Source organism: Mizuhopecten yessoensis, unplaced genomic scaffold, assembly GCF_002113885.1.
Source record: "Mizuhopecten yessoensis strain PY_sf001 unplaced genomic scaffold, ASM211388v2 scaffold4301_2, whole genome shotgun sequence".
Lineage (NCBI taxonomy): Eukaryota > Metazoa > Mollusca > Bivalvia > Pectinida > Pectinidae > Mizuhopecten > Mizuhopecten yessoensis.
In genome coordinates this window covers 288,902-309,435 of record NW_018405477.1, presented here as the reverse complement: position 1 = coordinate 309,435, position 20,534 = coordinate 288,902, and the positions used below count along the sequence as shown (strand labels likewise).

The window sequence follows — 20,534 nt, the reverse complement described above, 5'->3', positions numbered from 1 at the left end:
GGATTGCGGGTTCGAGTCACGTCACGGCACTGTGTTGTATCCTTGAACAAGATACTTTACTCCGTTTGTTCCAGTCAACTCAGCTGTAAATGAGTACGTGGTTTGGGCAGTGCTGGAATTGTTGAATGCTAGCTGTGAGCGCCGAAATGGCAGCACCGGCTTTTTGCTCCCCAGGGAGTTTAGAACGATATTGGCTGGTTGCAAAGGCCTTCTTATAACCTGGGTTAATAATTTGTGAACCGCCATGAGACGACCTAAGACCTAGGTTATGATAAAGCGGTTTATCCTCGAATTATGATTATAATTTATTATTATTATTGCTTTATGTTAAAATTGTTTTTAAGCGGTCGATATAATAAAGAAAACTATATATGTATATATTTTCCCTCATAAGCGGTGTATAGGTTGTATTAACGTTCCAATGGTTTTACATATCCGCTTACTAATTTAAACAAGGAATATATTATACAACAAAGTCTACAAAATCTATAATCGTAATACATTCTATAAACCTATTCCTAGACAGGTAATAGTTGTGTTTTTAGACTACATTTTATAAACCTAATCATAGACAGGTAATAGTTGTGTTTTTAGACTACATTTTATAAACCTATTCCTAGACAGGTAATAGTTGTGTTTTTAGACTACATTTTATAAACCTAACATAGACAGGTGAAAATTATGTCTTTACGACAACGGCGAGAACGTTTAGTATCATCAACTGGATAATATCATGTACAAAATAAAGTGGCATCTGTCGAAATTGTGAAACATGACGGAGTGGCATTGTTTCAGTATAAACTACGTCTAATAGACAATATACTGTAGACGGCACGAGTAAAACGTTCGATAGTATCAGGGCCGTAACATGACGGTAAGAGAGAGTGTTGTACATGGTGTTGATCGAGCGGGGGTTGCTGGGTTAAAGGGAAGAGGGTTTCTATTGAATGCATAAGTATGTAGTACGCCGTTCTGGTTGACTGGGGGAGTATGTACACATAGTATATACAGTGTGGTGAAGGTAATAGGTGTTCAATACAGCCACAGGCCTACACTCATACAGAGGTGTATATCGGAACTGTCTGTGTACGTAACTTGTGCACTGACGTCTTAAATACCTCGGGATCTTACATACACAGGTAGGTTGTATTGTTTTAACACGCGTTTAACAGATTGTTGATCGCCCTGTAGGTTATCGTTGATTGCTGATAAATACTGATTGACGTTTTAAATGTATTTATAATATGAAATGTCTACTGCTTTGATATAATTTAATTTGGAATCATATTTACCTGTCTGCTGTATTGTTTTTAACGTGAGTATGAGAGATGATAGTTGTTTGCTAACTAAGTAATTTATCACAGATTGTTGTCTGACGTTTAAATGATGATAAAACGATATTTTTGCGGTCTTTAATATATTTCATTTGAGATATCACATTTGCATGTTATCTTGTTTTCAACACGTGTATGGTAGCTGGTCGCTGAGACTGGTATACACAGTATATATCATTGATTACATTATTTTCAACGTCACTGATAATACTATTTGTCTGCTACATTCAATACATGTAATTTGGAATATCAGATACACATAGGATCCGTATTGTTACTAACACGAGTATGTCAGGTGACAGTTGATTGTTAACTATGGTCTGTTACAGTTATATCATAGCATGTAGATACATGGATGTTCCCCAACGATACACATAGGATCCTTATTGTTACTAACACGAGTATGTCAGGTGACAGTTGATTGTTAACTATGGTCTGTTACAGTTATATCATAGCATGTAGATACATAGATGTTCCCCAACGATTGTTGAACTTATCATGTCTATCTAACACGAGCTAGTCAATTATAACATTGAATTAAGACACGAGGTTTACTGAGTGTCATTGTGTACAATTAGAAAATTAACTAACGAGGGTTAAAAACATGATGATCAACCATCAAAGGGATTCGGGACCTTTTTGTCCCACAAGATATTATAATATATTTACATTCTCACTGTTTCTTCTCTACATGAACCTACCAACTCAAAATAGCATGCACTAGATCATGAAAACATGAAAACATCATGAATGACAACCAGTCACGTGTAACGGTCAGCTGATTTTACACACAAACTCCACTTGATATTAATACACCGGGAACTTTTTTTTTCAACCATCAAAAAGGTTAGGGACCTTTTTTCCCACAAGATATTATTAGATATTATCAGATATTATATCTAGGAAAAGCCTACGTTTCTCTTGGGAATACATTATAACTGTTTCCGATCGGAAAAACATTTGCCATGAACTATGACGTCATATTAGAAGATGACGTCACAAATCATTCTTATTTGACGTAATTATTAGAATATTGACCAATAAGATAACGTCCGGGTTGAAACCTACAAGTTAGTAACCAGAATGATAACCAACCCCTAGTAAGTTTATCAAATGAGTTTTGAGTTAGGAAACCAATAACGGTTGTGGGAGAAAGTCTGTTCGACGTTTTAAAATATTGAAAATAAGATATGTATGCTACTTTAAGATAAATTAACTTGGGACCACCTTCATATATACATGTATGTTGAATTGTTTTCAACAAAATCTGGTAATAGATACAGTACGGCAAAACTGAGTTACACTGAATTATACAGCTGTGTCATCGCTCTAGTACTCGACGTTGATGCTAGTTGCCAAATAATTAAACAAACAAAATTGAAACAGGAGAGGAGGTGTGTAAAAAACATTAATTTGACGAATTTCAAAAAATTGAGAAGTATTTGTGAACTTCAAACTAAATAATAGATAATAACAATGAACCGTGCCACTACTCACACAGAATTACTGTGGCTATATAGGTTACGGCAAACCTCGGAGACTTAGGAGTTTGCCAGGAGAGTATATACCACCTTGTATCTTACAAGGTTAACGTAACACTCACGGGTAGTTGAAAAGTTACATTGTCGGTGGAGAGACTTGTTACATACATGTTTTCATTAAAAATGTTCTACGTTTACTCATATAAGTTACATTGTCGATGGAGATGGATACATATGTAAGTTCAATGGCAAGTTTGCTGTGTGAACCTTCGAAAAATCATTAGGACCCATTCATGTATTTTAACGATCAATATCAAGTGACTTTCCCTCATGCTCGACCGTCTTTAATAAGAAACGTCAACGCTAATGAATTGTTATGGTGACATACACAATACATGCCGCATCCATAAATAACTTCAATTTATTATGTTTGAAACATGTAAATATTTGATCGCTTGGTGTAGATTTTTTTATTCCTGAGAGAGGCTTGCCAGTCAACGCAACACAATACACAATACATAATACATGTTGTGGGCCTATTTGGAAACGCAGTATGCTTACCTTGCTTATAGGATTTTGTTGGTATATTGTGTTTTTCCTTTCGATCCTGACCTCGAATTTCAATGGTGAATTTATACATTGAACAATTTCATTGAAGCTAATTATTCAAAGTGTACTGTTAGATGTATAGAGAATATTGATCATATATATAAATATATATATATTATTAAACGAACATTAGTATACAACACATCGACAGTGAAATACGTAGTATGATACTAAGTAATAACACGACTTCAAAACAGGAACTTGAAAACAATCAGTGTGTAGCCAAAAAAGGTAAACATTTCACTTCACCATATATACCACCCTTTCTTCTGTTTATAACTTAAACGTGGTACTAAAGGTCAATAACGGTTAAGGTCAAGTAGATAATTCATGCAGCACGTGAAAAGTACAGTAAATAGGGGAAGGTGCTTATAAAACTCTTTACAAATTTAGGGAGATTAACTACAACCTCTGGCTACACCAGATAGCTATCCTTGAATTAATATTCCACGTATAACTAGTGGGAACATCATTATCGGTAAAACATAGAAACCTGGATTGTTTTATCACTGATTGATATGTTTACTGACCCAAGACCCTAGACCATTTTTCATGTCACGTGCGTTGCGTTTACGTTACGTTTGCGTTGCGTTTGCGTTGCGTTTACGTTGCGTTTACGTTGCGTTTACGTTGCGTTTCCGTTGCGTTTCCGTTAAGTTTGCGTTGCGTTTCCGTTGCGTTTGCGTTGCGTTGCGTTTACGTTGCGTTTCCGTTGCGTTTCCGTTACGTTTGCGTTGCGTTTACGTTGCGTTTACGTTACGTTTCCGTTGCGTTTCCGTTAAGTTTGCGTTGCGTTTCCGTTGCGTTTGCGTTGCGTTGCGTTTACGTTGCGTTTACGTTGCGTTTCCGTTACGTTTGCGTTGCGTTTCCGTTACGTTTGCGTTGCGTTTACGTTGCGTTTCCGTTACGTTTGCGTTTACCTTTAGAGATGTGTTTACTGTTGAATGTGCGTTGAACATGCGTTTAGCTGATTATGTACGAAAGCGATGTTTGCAGTCGCAGGCTATGTACAGGTTAGGTTACGAATATGTTCGTACTATTGAAAGTCCATTAATGTTGAAGACGATTGTAAATCTAATTTCCAATAAGTAAGACATCAAATGTTACAGGCGACAGGATTGCCGAGCGGAATGATTTCAGGTATCGTTTCGGTGAGTATGCGTTGGTCTATACTAGTATATCACAGCCGTCACAAACAGAAGGACTCCGCTGACACGAACAAGTTAATGATCGACACCGAGATTTAAACTCCATTTACAGTCATATTATGTGCGATTTTCACGTAAAACTTCACCAGATTTTCTCACCTAAGGGATTTAAATATTCTGTAGCTGTGATATTGGGTCGTGGTTACCGAGACACTGTTGTCTGGAGACTGGTCAGCTTATAGATTTATAGAACAGTTTATTATAGATACCAGAACTACTATAGGATATTGATATTTACATTCGAAAGTTTTTTTTGATATATACAGTGGCGAAATTGATGAATTGACTTATATCCCTGTATATATTAAGTTTTTTTCCAGTGATGTCACGCTTTATATTTTTATTTATAATGTGTTTGTATAGCTAACAATCTATTATTTCATGATAACTTATTCAAAAAGTGTTGCAGTAGCCGTTTTAGTTGACGAAGAACATATTATTTTTAATTATGGTTATATATTTCACTCATATAATCTTACAGCAAAGGAAGTATAAAGGATAAACACTGACTAACCATGCTTTAGGCTATAAACAAATCTGAAGTGTTTATAGTCAATTACGACCGGAGACAGGCCAACTGTATCAGGTTTTAATGTCAACGACAATTTACAACAGACCACCGGGGCCTACTGTCCTATATAAATATATAGTCTATCTGTCTTAATACACCAAAGGTTTCATCATATCCTGTGGGGGAAAGGAAACGAAGGCATGTAACAGAATGTTTGCTCACCGAAACTTGACCTTTATATGTAATAGTACCTGATTAACAACAAGTTACCAGTCAAATAATACAAAGGGGGTTCCAAAGCGTCAACAAAACAATGATTCGACCTCAAACTCGATAAAAATAGTACGAAATACGAAAAAAGGAAAAGTTTACATAGGGATCATTGGAAAAATTCAAGTAGATTAAGACCATGTGTTTCGGAAGTGAACGCGTCTTCTGCTTCATCGATGACACCCGCCACGTAAATCTAAGTCTAGTCCAAGTTATAGCAAGTCCTCGCATCGATAACTCAGTAGTGATAACAAAACCACAAGGCACTCTTACTAGCATAATCAAAACCATCGAACTTCATATCACACAAAGATATAGCCTATTTCTCTACGAGATCGTGATGGCCACCCAAACCCTATTACATTAAAACCAAGACCTTAAAAAGCAATTTACGAGGTACATGTGTTGATGATAATTTCAACTTCAAAATATGTTTTGTTAATACATAAGTATAACAGAAAACATTACATCCATAAAAACACCGGATAAGCACCAGGATAAGCCTTTATATGTCTTTTCCTGATCTCAAATTATTAATAATAAAACACAAGATCTATAGAGTGCCTTATATCTTTTAAGTATTTTCTTACGATGATTTACAATACAAAATTAAATAAACCCATTGTCGTAAAATTACATATGGCTTGTTGTATTTAACTTCTATCTAGTGGTCACATGTAAGTCTTCGTGTCAATATAAACAAATACAATGTATGTACAAGGAAAACACAAATTAGATTCGATTAATGTGAAATGTTTGTGATATGATTAAAATAATAGACCATGTTTATCATAAATGTACAAAAACGTTTCATTGGAAATCAACAGGTTAAGACCTGACTTACTCAGATTATTGAAAGTTCAAAAAGTGAGATCCTGATCAATACATTCTGATACATGAACGCGTAGTTCCCATATCGAGTGACCAGCTATTTATACACTGAAAATCCATATCTTCATTCTATATATAAGGGACAGAGCAGGGTAAGAAAATGGTCAATACACATTCCGATATGTGATAGTCTTGTCGCTGTATTCAATTACCGAATAAAATCGATTGCTTCAAACTTAAAATGAAGAACGGAGAAAGTACAGAAAATGGATTCTACGCCAATTCTGATATATGATAATCTTGTTACGTTGTTTTGTAACCTAACATTTTCCACTCTGAAAAAACAATAGCCTCAATCCTGATTTCCGAGGGAAAGAGTAAGTTCAGAAACGCATTCTACGTCAATTTTGATATATGATAATCATGTTACGTTGTTTTGTAACCTACGATTTTCACTCTGAAAAACTAATAGCCTCAATCATGATTTCCGAGGGAAATAGTAAGTTCAGAAACGCATTCTACGTCAATAATATTTCCTGCAGACGATAGCGTTGTTATTATGTTGTCTTGCCAACATAACACATGGTTTAACCAACATTTCTAATATTCATTTTATCAATTTATTGTAAATTTTAACTACTGTTACAAAAGCAAAAGAGAACCACAACACAGTTAACACAAACAAAGGGAAAGGTAGTTCGGAACAATCAGTCGTGCTCCCTGTCCCATTGCACTGTGTTTTTTTCGTATATACAGTAACCTTCCCTTCATTTCGTCGGAGAGGAAGAGTTCGTCCAGAAATGCAGGTCAATACAATTTCTGGTAGATGATTATACCATAGTTTACCCATCAGTTTTGATATTCATAATTCACGAACAGTTACTGTACCTTGTTGCTACTTAGGAACAATCAGTCGTGCTTAAGGCCTAGGGAATGAAAAAACAGACACGTATGGAAAAAGTGCCTATAAAAAACTCTTTATAAAACACTAACTAACAACTTTTGACTAAAACAAATATCCTCTTAAATCCTCTTAAGATTTGGGGACACACTGCGATAAAAGTGTTCAGGTGACAATTTACATCAGTTTTCCTCAACGTTAAAAGGCCTAAAATGACTTGAAATGTCGATTGGTCGTAAAAAAAAGATACAAAATATTAAATTGTTTTACCATAATTGAGTGTGCAGTATTAGTGTTAAGTGTGTACCCCTGTATATGTTAGATAAAAACAATTACTGTTTGATGTTTAAACACAATTCCGTGTTCAATTTGCAAATCCCGTGTAGCATACGCATTCAATAAGGAACCGCGAAAAGCGAAAGATGTTTTAGTTTCCGCGCCGGTGTATAGCATCTCGTTAGAGAACCTACACTTACACGGTGTATTTAAGATCAATCCCTTACAGTACGTTAATGTATGTTAATTAAATCAAATCCGTTTTAACAGGATAAGTAAATAAACCAGTGCCGTGGTATTAAGTGGCGTGTTAACGACTTAGAGGTAAACAACACGGGCGGAGGGATCGGTGAATAGGATTAGGGTGTGTTAAACAGGGTCGATAGCAGGAACTGAAATTGTACTTAAATTTTGTGTGTAGAGTTATTTTCTGTTTTTGCATATTTGCATGGTTACCTTTCAAAATGTATTAATAGGATAAGACTAGGGTTTGTATTCAGGAAACCTTTATCGCGCTCAAACATATATTGATATTTTTACCAAAGTCCTAAAAATAATAGTTGTTATTCCCTGCTTAACGTTCAGCATTTAGGGTAATTGCAACAACTGGTTCACCGTTGTCAGTATAATGTGACCGGGTAGAATGCTGTGCTGAGTGCCTCGGCATGGTATTTAAGTGAGATAGCACACTCAAGTCGGTATCAGATCCCTGCTATCAAAAGGAACGCTCATCATTAAATGATCAAAGCTGTTACTTGGACGTTAAATCCTGTACAACTAACCAACAAACTTATTAACACGACCTCATAATGTTAACTTCGTCAACCCAATTTAGTTCTCCTTTATGAGATTTAATGTCTACCATGATTAAGAACTTCTGAACCGATTCGTAGATAGTTATTGGACTTTACATGATTTGTTCTTACAATACAAGGAGACTACCCAACACCTTCAACAGTGTGCAGGAACAGCTTTCAATGACACTTGGCTTTATCTTGTTTTCTTATTTAATAACTGTTCAGATTTGTCCGCGTGTCTGCGTTTTGACATGTTTGTACATTTTGCGTGTAGGCAAAGAAATGAAAAAAATGGTGTTTACGAACAGGAATCTATTTGAAAACATTTTACCAAACGTCACGTTTGTTAAAAATCTAGTAAGTCTTAAATCAGATATCACAAAACAGAGTTTTATAAATGTCAACCTGGATATTTTAATGTTATTTTGACTACTTCTAAAAGGACCGAATAAGATAGGACGACAAGTATCCTTCAGAACTCGACGGATTTATAATGAAGATATTTGGTCCAAGTTTCCCTCCGCACTAAACCTGTCAGCCGGGATCAGTTTTAATGTATTTACGATCACAGGAATAAAAACATTACAACATTCGATAATTTATCACCTTCTTACAGGGTAGTGTCGTCTCAACTAATTTACCCCTAAAGACACATTTAAACTCTTCCATATCAACGGTTGGAATAATGCATTTTAAAATTTCAGGGGTGAATGAGTTAAATAATACCCAAAGTTTTTCAAAATTCAGAGGTATCATCTACACAGACATCCGAGGAGGGTTATAAACTATTACGTCGTTTTAAATCATGAAAGATGAACGTAACACACACAGGTGACTTACCCTTACAATGTTGGTACTATATAACAGTATTCCAAAGCTGAATAACACTGCATCATACCTCTGGTTTGTCCTTTTAAGACTCATCGGTGATGCTATGGGTCAAAAGGTTGGAGAACCAAATGGGGTTAAACTACTGTTGTAATGGGGTTAAACTACTGTTGTAATGGGGTTAAACTACTGTTGTAATGGGGTTAAACTACTGTTGTAATGGGGTTAAACTACTGTTGTAATGGGGTTAAACTACTGTTGTAATGGGGTTAAACTACTGTTGTAATGGGGTTAAACTACTGTTGTAATGGGGTTAAACTACTGTTGTAATGGGGTTAAACTACTGTTGTAATGGGGTTAAACTACTGTTGTAATGGGGTTAAACTACTGTTGTAATGGGGTTAAACTACTGTTGTAATGGGGTTAAACTACTGTTGTAATGGGGTTAAACTACTGTTGTAATGGGGTTAAACTACTGTTGTAATGGGGTTAAACTACTGTTGTAATGGGGTTAAACTACTGTTGTAATGGGGTTAAACTACTGTTGTAATGGGGTTAAACTACTGTTGTAATGGGGTTAAACTACTGTTGTAATGGGGTTAAACTACTGTTGTAATGGGGTTAAACTACTGTTGTAATGGGGTTAAACTACTGTTGTAATGGGGTTAAACTACTGTTGTAATGGGGTTAAACTACTGTTGTAATGGGGTTAAACTACTGTTGTAATGGGGTTAAACTACTGTTGTAATGGGGTTAAACTACTGTTGTAATGGGGTTAAACTACTGTTGTAATGGTTTTAAACTACTGTTGTAATGGGGTTAAACTACTGTTGTAATGGGTTAAACTACTGTTGTAATGGGGTAAACTACTGTTGTAATGGGGTTAAACTACTGTTGTAATGGGGTTAAACTACTGTTGAAACATTCGGAATAAGATCCATCATTTTGGTATGAATGTTAGGGCTCAGTTTGTTTTGAACACAAACAAGCACGGTTGAATCAGAAAGGGGAGTGGGTAAAGCCTACGGTGTATGAACCATACCACTACTCAAAAGAAATAGCATATTTTCCCTCGCGTTGCTAGTTTCTGGATCTCTAACCCAAGCTAGAGGATTCAACTGTAGTTTTAGTTTTTCATACGCATTATAACCTCGTTGCGATCTGGAGATAATTGTATTGGGACTGATACAGGTAACTACTGTTGGGCAGGTGTCTCTGATGGAAGGAGCGACCATAACATGATTGACGCTCTAGGGTTGGAATCCGGATCACGTCACGTTGTTATTTTTCCAATGTCACATTTTTTATAGACATCTTTTAATTTTGTTCATAAAAGTTCCTCATGGTATGGATGTCTTTTCCGAGGAGATTTATTCCAGCTTTTATCGTCAACAACAATCCTATTAATAATTACATCTTTAAGGGGTGCGGTGGTCCTGAAACAATATTATTATTTAGTAGAAGCAGCAATAAACATATACAACATATGTGTTTCAATATCAATGTGACATCTAACAGCTTAAATAAACTATCTCACATTGTTAGTATAGGGTCTTAGATACGACTCTTTGTATTTCTGATATAATGAAATATATTGTTTATCGTAATTGTTAAGCGGTACCATTTTTGCGGTTTCTATTCAACGGAATATATATTCGTTGATACATATCCCTTTTAACAATTTATGTTTTTCTGTTCTTTCCTTTGCGTAGCCTGGTATTAAACGTGATGTCTAGTTTGTACACTACAAGTTTCTTTTCACAGAGCGTTTATACCTTTGTCGATGACCTGTGTTTTCCATTATAAATCATTCCGTACTCTAACGTTATATAACGAGATCTGACGTTCCTGGCTTTACATAATTTATGCCAGTCAATTTAAGTGCAGGCTTAAAACAACACGCGACAAATCTGAGATACCCGGATGATAAATTATATATTTACATAGGCCATAACATGAACAAGTCGGTGCCAATTGATGTTAGAAGCCACTTACGTGCAGAATATTAATATGAACATAAGTACAGGCACTTTTCGTATATTGCATTTTTTTTGTATGTGGGGCAACGAGGCACAGTTCTGTATAATATATCTTTTTTGTTCTAATGCAATGTAAGTGTTTTGTGTTTTTGATACAATATATTCATTTTGTTCTAATGTAATCGTTTATTAATTTTGATTGAAGGGTTCTCTATTTTTTTAATGGCTATATCGTCAATGAAGCTAAGTTGACGGAATAGCCCTCGCCAATCATAGTCACTCCAGTGATTGATTCAAGGCATTGACTGTCATTTGAAATGGTCTGTCCAGCGTCACATTGACGACTGTAGAAACTGCGGATTTAGAATTGAATAAAATTTATCATTTGAACAAAGTTCGGGAGTTACTGTCTAAAGACTTCAATAGTGTCTAATCTAAATCAAAATGCTCTCCAAGGGTTGTCGTCACCTACAATAGTATATTTTGTTTTGAGCCTATGTATGTTCGGGGAAAAACTGACCTGCTGTATCCCACTACATTGATCGTAAAGGCGACTAATGTAAGGGCACCTGCAACATCAAAGGTTTCCTTCTGTTTTCTACTAGGAGGACAACTAGGAGGACATGAATGAGACCAAAATCGACTTGCTGCCCCCATAGCCACACACTTATGATATTCTTCTTTGCTTTTCTCACTACTCTGCCCTTTCTGGGTAAGGGTTAGGGTTAGGGTGAGGGTTAGGGTTATAGGGTAATGTTGGTGATGTCTCTCTAGACACCCGTTTTTATATGACAGAGGACGTTAAACACCAAACAAACAAAAATTCAGCTTTAACCTCAAAGTTTAAAAAAAAATGGTTATTGAACTTCGTACACCTCAATCCTTGTTAGTTTTATTCAGGAATTGAAATATGTCGATGTTCATCAATCTAAGACTTGTTTATTCCCAATAGGAATACTAGTGCTCCATGTTGGTTTCAGTGACAATATATTACATGTACACGTGTATGTCACTTAGTTTCTGATAGACAAGATTCCCTGTAAATACACCCCCTCTAGATCCTCATCGTCCCTGTTCGTGACAAGGAATGCAGAATTTTCTATTAAATACACATATGTAAGTAAATACATTTTCCAATCACAGATTTGATTAGGGTATACACTAGCGTGCCTAATACAGGAATGATAAGAGTGGTCAACACGGGCTCTGTACAAGTCAATACCATTTAAACCCAGGCACGACATGGTCCGATATGTCACTGTACGCTAATGCTATTTAAGGACGTGCCTCCATGTGTGAAGTGTATACAGGAGACAGGGTATGGACAATCATGTTGCTCTGTGTACCAGCATGTAAATACTTACACAAGTATTGTTCTACCTGGAGGTCTTGCCCTACCTGTAAATGTTATAAAGGTGATTGGCAAAACTGTTTTCCAACTCAGTTTTGAAACTCATTTTAGTCGTTTTAGGGAGAATACAGACAGCTTCACCCACGTTTTTACATATCAAAACTGTATTATTTGATATAAATTTATATGACAAAAGTTCAAGTTCAGTCCAAAGTAAGAGTACCATTGCTATTTCAAATTACGTAGGCCACTATTGGGCAATACTATTTGAACGTTAAGGTCATGAACAAATTGAATGTCCTGACAGACCTGTTAAAATAATAGAATAAAATAGTGGGTAGCCGGGTGGTGCAGTCAATCACGCACTCACCTTTCACCAAGGCGGCCGGGGTTCGATTCCCTGATTGGACGTCAATAGATATGGGGTCACCTGCCCGTGCGTTATCTCCGGGTACTCCGGTTTCCGCCCAAAATAGGGCCATCTGCACGCTTCCATCCAACCAACAAGAGTGATTTATACAAGTTGAAATAACTTGTTTCTTCATTGTTTTAAAATATATAAAGTTTCTATTTATACAATAAAAGCACAATCTATAGAGCTCTGCACATCGATCTCCATTGCAAATAAACCTATATATGATTTATCATACCGTAGAAAAAATCATCAAAGATGATGTCTTGGTGACATAAGTGTGATTGCCGGGGATACGGAATGTTTCCTATATTGACAAATGTCATCACTGTTATATTGTCAATACTGTGGACTGTGTGAGTTATTTGTGATTGACAGATCATGCACCCATGCATTGTAAATGTCATTAGGAATATCCCCCTTGGTGTTTACTTTGCCCGTAGGATATCTGATCGACTGGAGTCTAGACAATTCAATAAAACGTGACCATCTACATGTGTATAATGTCAGACAACAAAGTTAAACTATACAACGTTTATAACGACCGAGTATGTTAATCTGCCATCACAAGGAACACGAATTTACTTCGATGTTTTCTGATTAGAAGAAACAGAAATTAACCTTCTGCCCTGTAACGTTTGGGATTGGCCTTTCCTTCTTACTTACTATTTCCTCTCGGCTGTGTCTACCTAGGCAAACATCTACATATGACCTTAGCTGCTCTGAGACCTTTAAACGTTTAAAAAGGTAAATACAGAAAATTATAAGTACTTCTAACCTTCTCCCCTATCCCGGACCTTTAATATTAATGTACCTAAATGTGAAACTTGTACTACTGGTGGCTGGGTGGTTCATGTGTCTGACAGTCTGCGGGTTCGATACCTTCGTGGGGCAACTTCCGCAGGTCGGTGGTTTTTTTCCGGGTACTCCGGCTTTCCTCCACCATCAAACTTGGCACGTCCTTTAATTATCATAGCTGTGACTAGGTCGTAAAACACAAGCAACTAACATTTCACCCTCTCTTTTCGGTTTGTTTGTTTGTTTGTTTGTATATTGTTTTACGGCCCATCGACTATGCGAGATTTACGGTCAACTCTCTTTTTGGCGATCGATATTAGTTCTATAAGAGTATTGTATGTTATATAACAGATCTCATGCCGAAACAAATATCAAATATGCAGTAGAACTTGGTGCTTGTAATTCATATATATATATTCTTTTTTTTTACATTTGAGAAAAAAATAGCGGTTAATTTAATGCAAATTGTCAAAATTAAGAATGTTGGTGTAAGCTAGAAACTTTTGTAATACCATGGCCTTTAAAAACAACCCACATAATTCAAAAACAATTTTTGAGGAAAGCCAATAATAATTTCGTCTTGTTTTTTGTCAAAAGTTCCAGTTTTCAGTTCCTCAGCGTCAATAAGTCTGATTAATGTTAATTTCATGTAAATCGCATGCACAATAAATTCGCGGCGGTGAAAACTATCCAACGACAATCTTTAACACTGAAGTGCGATATCATAATGCAAAACAAGCACTTTGTACAATACTTAGAAAACAACTGACTCATGTAATTAGTCGGTAAGTTTACTTCAAATGCACAGAAACTACCTTATTGTGGCAAGTAACTGATTTTTCTATTAACGGCAATTATTTACGTCAAGCAGGATACACAAAGGGAAACCTCCCATTCTGCAGGGGGTCCCACATTGGTCGCCTCATACAAACGCATGCAGTGGAAAACAGCAGGTGTATTCTTTTCCCGCAGCTACAAGGGTGTACGTTAAGTAGCCTTTTACGTGTTACATTCAAGGCCTTCCATGATTTTGCATATTGACAGGGTATTAACAGATGAATACTAAATTAGATGAACAACGTATACATTATATAAACATACAAGTAACAGTTGTTTCCCATTTTCATTGCAGTTTGAAGCAGTTAACATCATGCCAGTAGGAGATCAGAGGCGAGGAACCCATGATCGTGGTCGCCATGGTCACGATCATGCCGCTGCCAAGACAACGAGTAAACCTCGGAGACCATCTTCGTCTGCCAGTAATCGGAAAACCTCAGTTACGGCAGCACAAAGAGATGGTGTGAAATCAGCGAAAAGTGCCGAACAGGACCGACAAGTCACGAAGTCTCCCGAAGATTTGGAATTGAGATCTCTCACAAATGATTCCATGGCGACAAAAGAAGATGAACTGATTTATTCGAATGGACAAGTTGACACCAACAACGATATGAAAGCGAACGAAATCGAACAAAAATCACCCGAACCAGAAAAAGAAGAGGAGAAACTGGAAGAAAAATGGGCAGAAAAGGCTACAGATGAATACAATATCCGCTCTTTCAATGATAATATACTTGAATTCACTGAAATATTCGACAACGACAAATTCAAAACTGTGGATTCTGCCTACCCCGTTGAAGATCTGATTTCTGTCGTAAACTCTGTTTCCAGTGCGATTGATGAATTTAAGGAACAGACTTTAGCCTCACAGGTGAAGCTAGAGGGGCTCCGAGAGAAGATGAAGGAGGTCAAGGAGGCCATACATCACAACATCGCCAAAAACGCCGTGCAGCTGCCAGGTAAGTCAACTATTTTGTTGTCGTATAGTTGGTATTTTTCCTTCATATTATAAGATGTTTCTTAGCGTTTGTAGTGGGAGACAAGAGAAGAAAACTTAATACCGCCATTTTATGCGATGTAGAGATGGCAGAACTGGCTGAAATAGACAATTAATCAAAACAATGCTTGCAAATAGCAAACAACAGACATCGTTATTAACAAACAACTTAAGTTTAATAACCAAAATGGTTTTACCAGAAGACAACCAATAATATTAATAAAGTATTCAAAACAATGCCCGCAGACGACAGCCTTCTATATAAACAAAACTTCAAAACAATACTAGCGGACGGCAGTCATAGATATGAACAGATCTTCAAATCAATGATTGCAGGCAATAGTCATTGATATAAAAGTAATGCTATCCAATGCTAGCAGACGACAGACATCGATATGAGTCAATTATCAAAAGAATACTTACAGACGACAGACATCGATATAAAACGACAATCAAAACAGTGCGAGCAGACGACAGACATCGCTATGAGTAAACTATCAAAACAACGCGAGAAGACGACAACCTTTTATATAAACAAATACCATAACAACACGACCAGACGACAAGTTACTTGAAGTTAAAATATCTAGCGTATATATCGGTTTTCGCTTCCCGAGGGTTTCTATAATATTAGTTATGTTCTGCTATAATTCTATCTTGCTATTTTGTTAGGGGTTTTGTTGTCTTTGTTGTTGTTTTATGTAACGTAAGTGTTTTGTGATTTGCTGTGTCTCGATAAAGGAGCGGATTGCTCTGAAAATTTGACAATCTTATTTTGTCTACACTGTTGGAAATCTTCCTCACCGTATAAAACCTTATATAATCCTAATACACAGATCAAACATATATGATTTTAAGATCGTTGTCATATTTAAACCGACTCATTAAAAAATTAGGACCTTGTATAAACATCATGAAATATGATACATTTTAATAAAAAAAATACTGGCCATTTTTATTTAGGCCATATTTTACATTACCGTTGTATTGGCACAAGACATGTTCCAGTTGACCAGGTCGGTGTAAAGATCAAGTTCGTTTGAATTTAACGTCTAGTCTGTGGTTAGGTAGAGGTATATAATCGTCATTCATTTGATCAAGGCACAACATTAACGATGCGTGTGTGTGTCAAATATCAGATATCTAATATCAATCTATAGGACAGATATTCAGTGGGGAATTATAGTCGGTCTGTGGTAGCGAACAACTTAAACTTCATCTTATATAAAAACATGAAAGGAAAATGTCTTAGTAATAGTGTAATAACTATAGACCATCATGTAAAGCTTACAGACCCCAGACTACCCAAGATGTTTATACAAATATTTATTTTGTTATGACTTTGTTATACACACCACCAAACTATTAGATACCTATAATAAAAGTAACACATAGCAACAGTGTTATGATGTAAAAACCGGAAGTACAGCGAAAAAAGGTAAACAAAGGCAGCCATTACTGGTTTTATATAATATATCACTCTTCTGCAGTTTTCATCATTTAATCATTACAAATTTTAAAAAAGCATTTGATTTAATCGTCTGCTATATGGCATTTAAATAAAATTGGAGAAAAATATTGTATAGCGTTAACTAATACAAACAAAGGAACAAATAAAATTCAAAAGTCGACACAAAAAACACACCGACGGTAACCAAGGAGACACCAAACCAAATGTAAAGGGAATCGTGAACATAACATTTTAAGTAACCTCCTTTTAGAATTATTTACTGTTTTAATTATTGAAACGGCAAAGATTTCAGATACTTAGTGTATAAAAAGTTGTGTCAAACCAATAAATAGTTTTGTAGGTGCCTCTGCCTTCGCTGTTCTTCAACATGTGTCGGAACACTGTTACATGGATTTTCCTTGTCTTTACCATTGGGATCATTGATGAATCCTAAATGAATGAAATGATCGTATGGTGTATTTAACATTTGCATTAAACTAAATTTAAGTATACTGTAAACGTACATATTTTAGAGGTAATCTTATTTTAACGGTTTTCGTCCTTTAAGTATTGCGCTAAATATAATGAATGTACGCCAATTGAAATATCCGTATATTGTCTTCTATTACATGTTCTGTAGATGTGCCATTACATCAAAGCGCAAATCTGTTCAAATTCAATAAAATGTGAGCCCACTAAAATTAGTTCATTTACAGTATGTGTTGCCTTAATTTGTATTTCTAGTGGTTACTTTATATATAATTCACACACATATAAAGGGGCATTGTTAATGTTATTTTTTCATTTCTCCCTGACTCGCTAATAATCGATCTTTGTTTGCTTCTAAATGTGTCTGGGAAATTAACAGGTAATTGGGTGACCCCATATTGACCTCGCTTGAAACAAAATCTTTATATTGTATAGATTGTTTAAACAGGGAGGTAGAGATTTGTAACCAGATAAATACAAATGGGCTTATGAATCAGGGTTTTGTCTGTGGTCTTGTCAGTCACGTCATCCAGTGTCTCTCTTATGTAACAGAGTACAGAGAGGTCACAGGTATTTATATACGCTATAAAGAAACCCTTTGTTTGTAAGTACAACAGTTGGCTCACACAATTCCCCCATTTTAAGTAAATGGAGGAAGGCGGGGCAACATAACTTATATATTGACATAAATTATGTTTAGGGAATAATAACGAAAATTCGTTTCTGTTGACTTCGTACATAAAGAAAGAATCGTTTGTGTATAAATTAAACTAAATATTCATTAATGCTTATAAGTTTTAGGCAATGAACGGGTGATTGTTACCTATAAAGGCGAGAGTACATTCGCGTTGTTTTATCGTTTATCATTACTGAGAGATTATACAGTGTGTGTGTTGTGATACACCTTTTGTAAAATAGAATAACAATATACCAAAGCTTCAATACACCATGGAAATATCGACACAAATCGTATCGAAACTTACAGGGGAAACACCGACACTACAAGGAGAGTGATCAAGTTTTGTCTCTTCAAGCAGATAGCAGAAAACGTGAAAGGAAACTCCCGAATCCCGCGAGTCCGCATAGACACTTATTACAATAGCACGCAGTGAAGGAATACAGGTCACTTTTTCCGAGACCGCTTTCGTTTGTCGCTATCCAACCGTTAGACCGTTTGAACTCTTAACGGTTGGACCAGAGTTGTTTGTTTATGAAATAAAGCCAGACCTAGTAATCTGATCCTGCTTTCAGGCGAGCCTTGACAAAGCCTTGCAAGGCATGCATACAGCTTTTCCAGGTCCACTAGGATTTATACCCGAAATTGTTACATTTAAAAACTGACAAACCGATTGTTCCGCATACACGAACAGGCCCCTAGCGTCCCAAAACCGGCAGGAAACAAACAAATGTATACTTAATACTGAAAAATAGGATATTTACGTAACGACAAATACATTTGAAGTGGCGTTTTGTATTTTTTCTTTCGATCGTAATGTGTTTATTGTGTGATAAGTTATAAATGATGTGTTGCTCATCGTCGTTCAAATTGATCTCCCTACATAATTTGTGTTTTAACGGCTTTCCCTATACTATTTTACTTTCCTGTGGTCTAATTCAATATATCAGACAAAGTTGTTATAATAAACGTACAAAATATTAATTTAAATTGTTCACATGTCATCGTTAATCATAGGGATACTTCAGGGTTGACAGTAAATTGTCGGTAAACCATCTTATATTAATGTTGGGTCTTTTGAGGCGACATGTGGTTAAGTCCACAATCTGTTTATAGATACGACATGTAGTTATATGGCCCATCGACCGTCAGTATAGGATGTTTCCTTTATCTCAAAGCATTTATCATATACCATAGCGAAAACAATATCAGACCTATAAAGACACAGATAGAGTGTTATTTTATTTTATAGTCGATTGACCGCACATATTGGCTACTGCTATAGAACGAAGAATGTCAAGTGCCCTTTAGCCTGTGGTTTATACACCAACCCTGGACTTACACCCACAACTGGTGACCGTACCTGTCTTTAACGTTTGTTTACACTTGTAAGGGTTTTCAATTGACCTGTTTATATCTACACCTGTCCACTCAACAGGTGAACGTTAAACTCCTGTGTGATAAATGACCAGGATAATTTGGTCAAACCTTATCTAGCTAAAGGGGAGATTCCGGAAATTTGACCCCGTTTCCGGCCCATTTATTAAAAGATGTATTTTTTTTGTCCGGTCTATTATTATTCTCTCTATTTCCGCCTTTAAGAATATTTTACAAACAAAATGATGCAGTTACAATGATAGATAAGAGAATAAATGAAAAATCAAATAGATGGTAAGGCAAAATTAATGCACAACATAATTAGTAAACACAATAGGAATAGGTTAATCAATTTGAGTACAGTTTACAAAAGAATACACAATTAATAATGTTAAGAATGAAAGTAGTATGCTTTATTTTGGACATGGCTGTGTTTCTCATTAAATGATACACAAAAGGAAATTTGACCCCGTTTCCGGCCCATTTATTAAAAAATATTATTTTTTCGTCCGGTCTATATATCCGTTAGTTGGCCTCGCATCACAGATACAGCTTCCGGATTGGTGGTTTTCGGGAATGGAGTCCATTTCTTAACTTGGATGAAATGAAACTTTATGTTATGCTTGAATGATGCTTGACATTTTTCCCATTAATTAAAGAGGTTCTTTAGCTTGTGTGATTTTTATTTTGACAAAATGACATGGTATTAATTTGAACATGAATTTCGGGATTATAAATTATCATAGTTCCAAGGGGTTGTGCTTACATAAAGGATATATAGTTACTGAGAATTATCTTTAAAAAGGCAAGTCATGGACATTTTCTTTCAGCGCCTCACAAATTGGTTTTACATAGTTCAATAAAACTCGAAACGAATAGGTATCGAACAGAATCATAGAACCTTTATGTACTAGATTTGACTTTGGTAGAGCATGGAGTGAGATTAGTTGCGGCCTGAGGCCAGAGTAATTCAATGTATGACATTAAGGGCTCTGAAATCTCGCACAAAATTACGCCTCAAATGTCAGAAATGGAATGAACTGGTGCTATCTATATATAGGTGAAGAACAGGTGTTAATTCAATGATCAAGTAATGCTATTTATCTCGGTGTGGAGGTGAAT

The 20,534-nt window shown here is 36.0% G+C and overlaps 1 protein-coding gene across 1 annotated transcript in view; it reads left to right on the top strand.

The window, feature by feature from the left end:
• Positions 1-989: 989 nt before the first annotated feature.
• The window catches only part of LOC110448792 (death domain-containing protein 1-like), a 71,951-nt gene continuing 52,406 nt past the window's right edge, over positions 990-20,534 (top strand). Inside the window, exons 1-2 of the mRNA XM_021495236.1 lie at positions 990-1,139; positions 14,719-15,382. Of these exons, the coding sequence (XP_021350911.1) occupies positions 14,737-15,382 (646 nt within the window). The 5' untranslated portion in view covers positions 990-1,139; positions 14,719-14,736. The remainder of the gene's footprint in view (positions 1,140-14,718; positions 15,383-20,534) is intronic.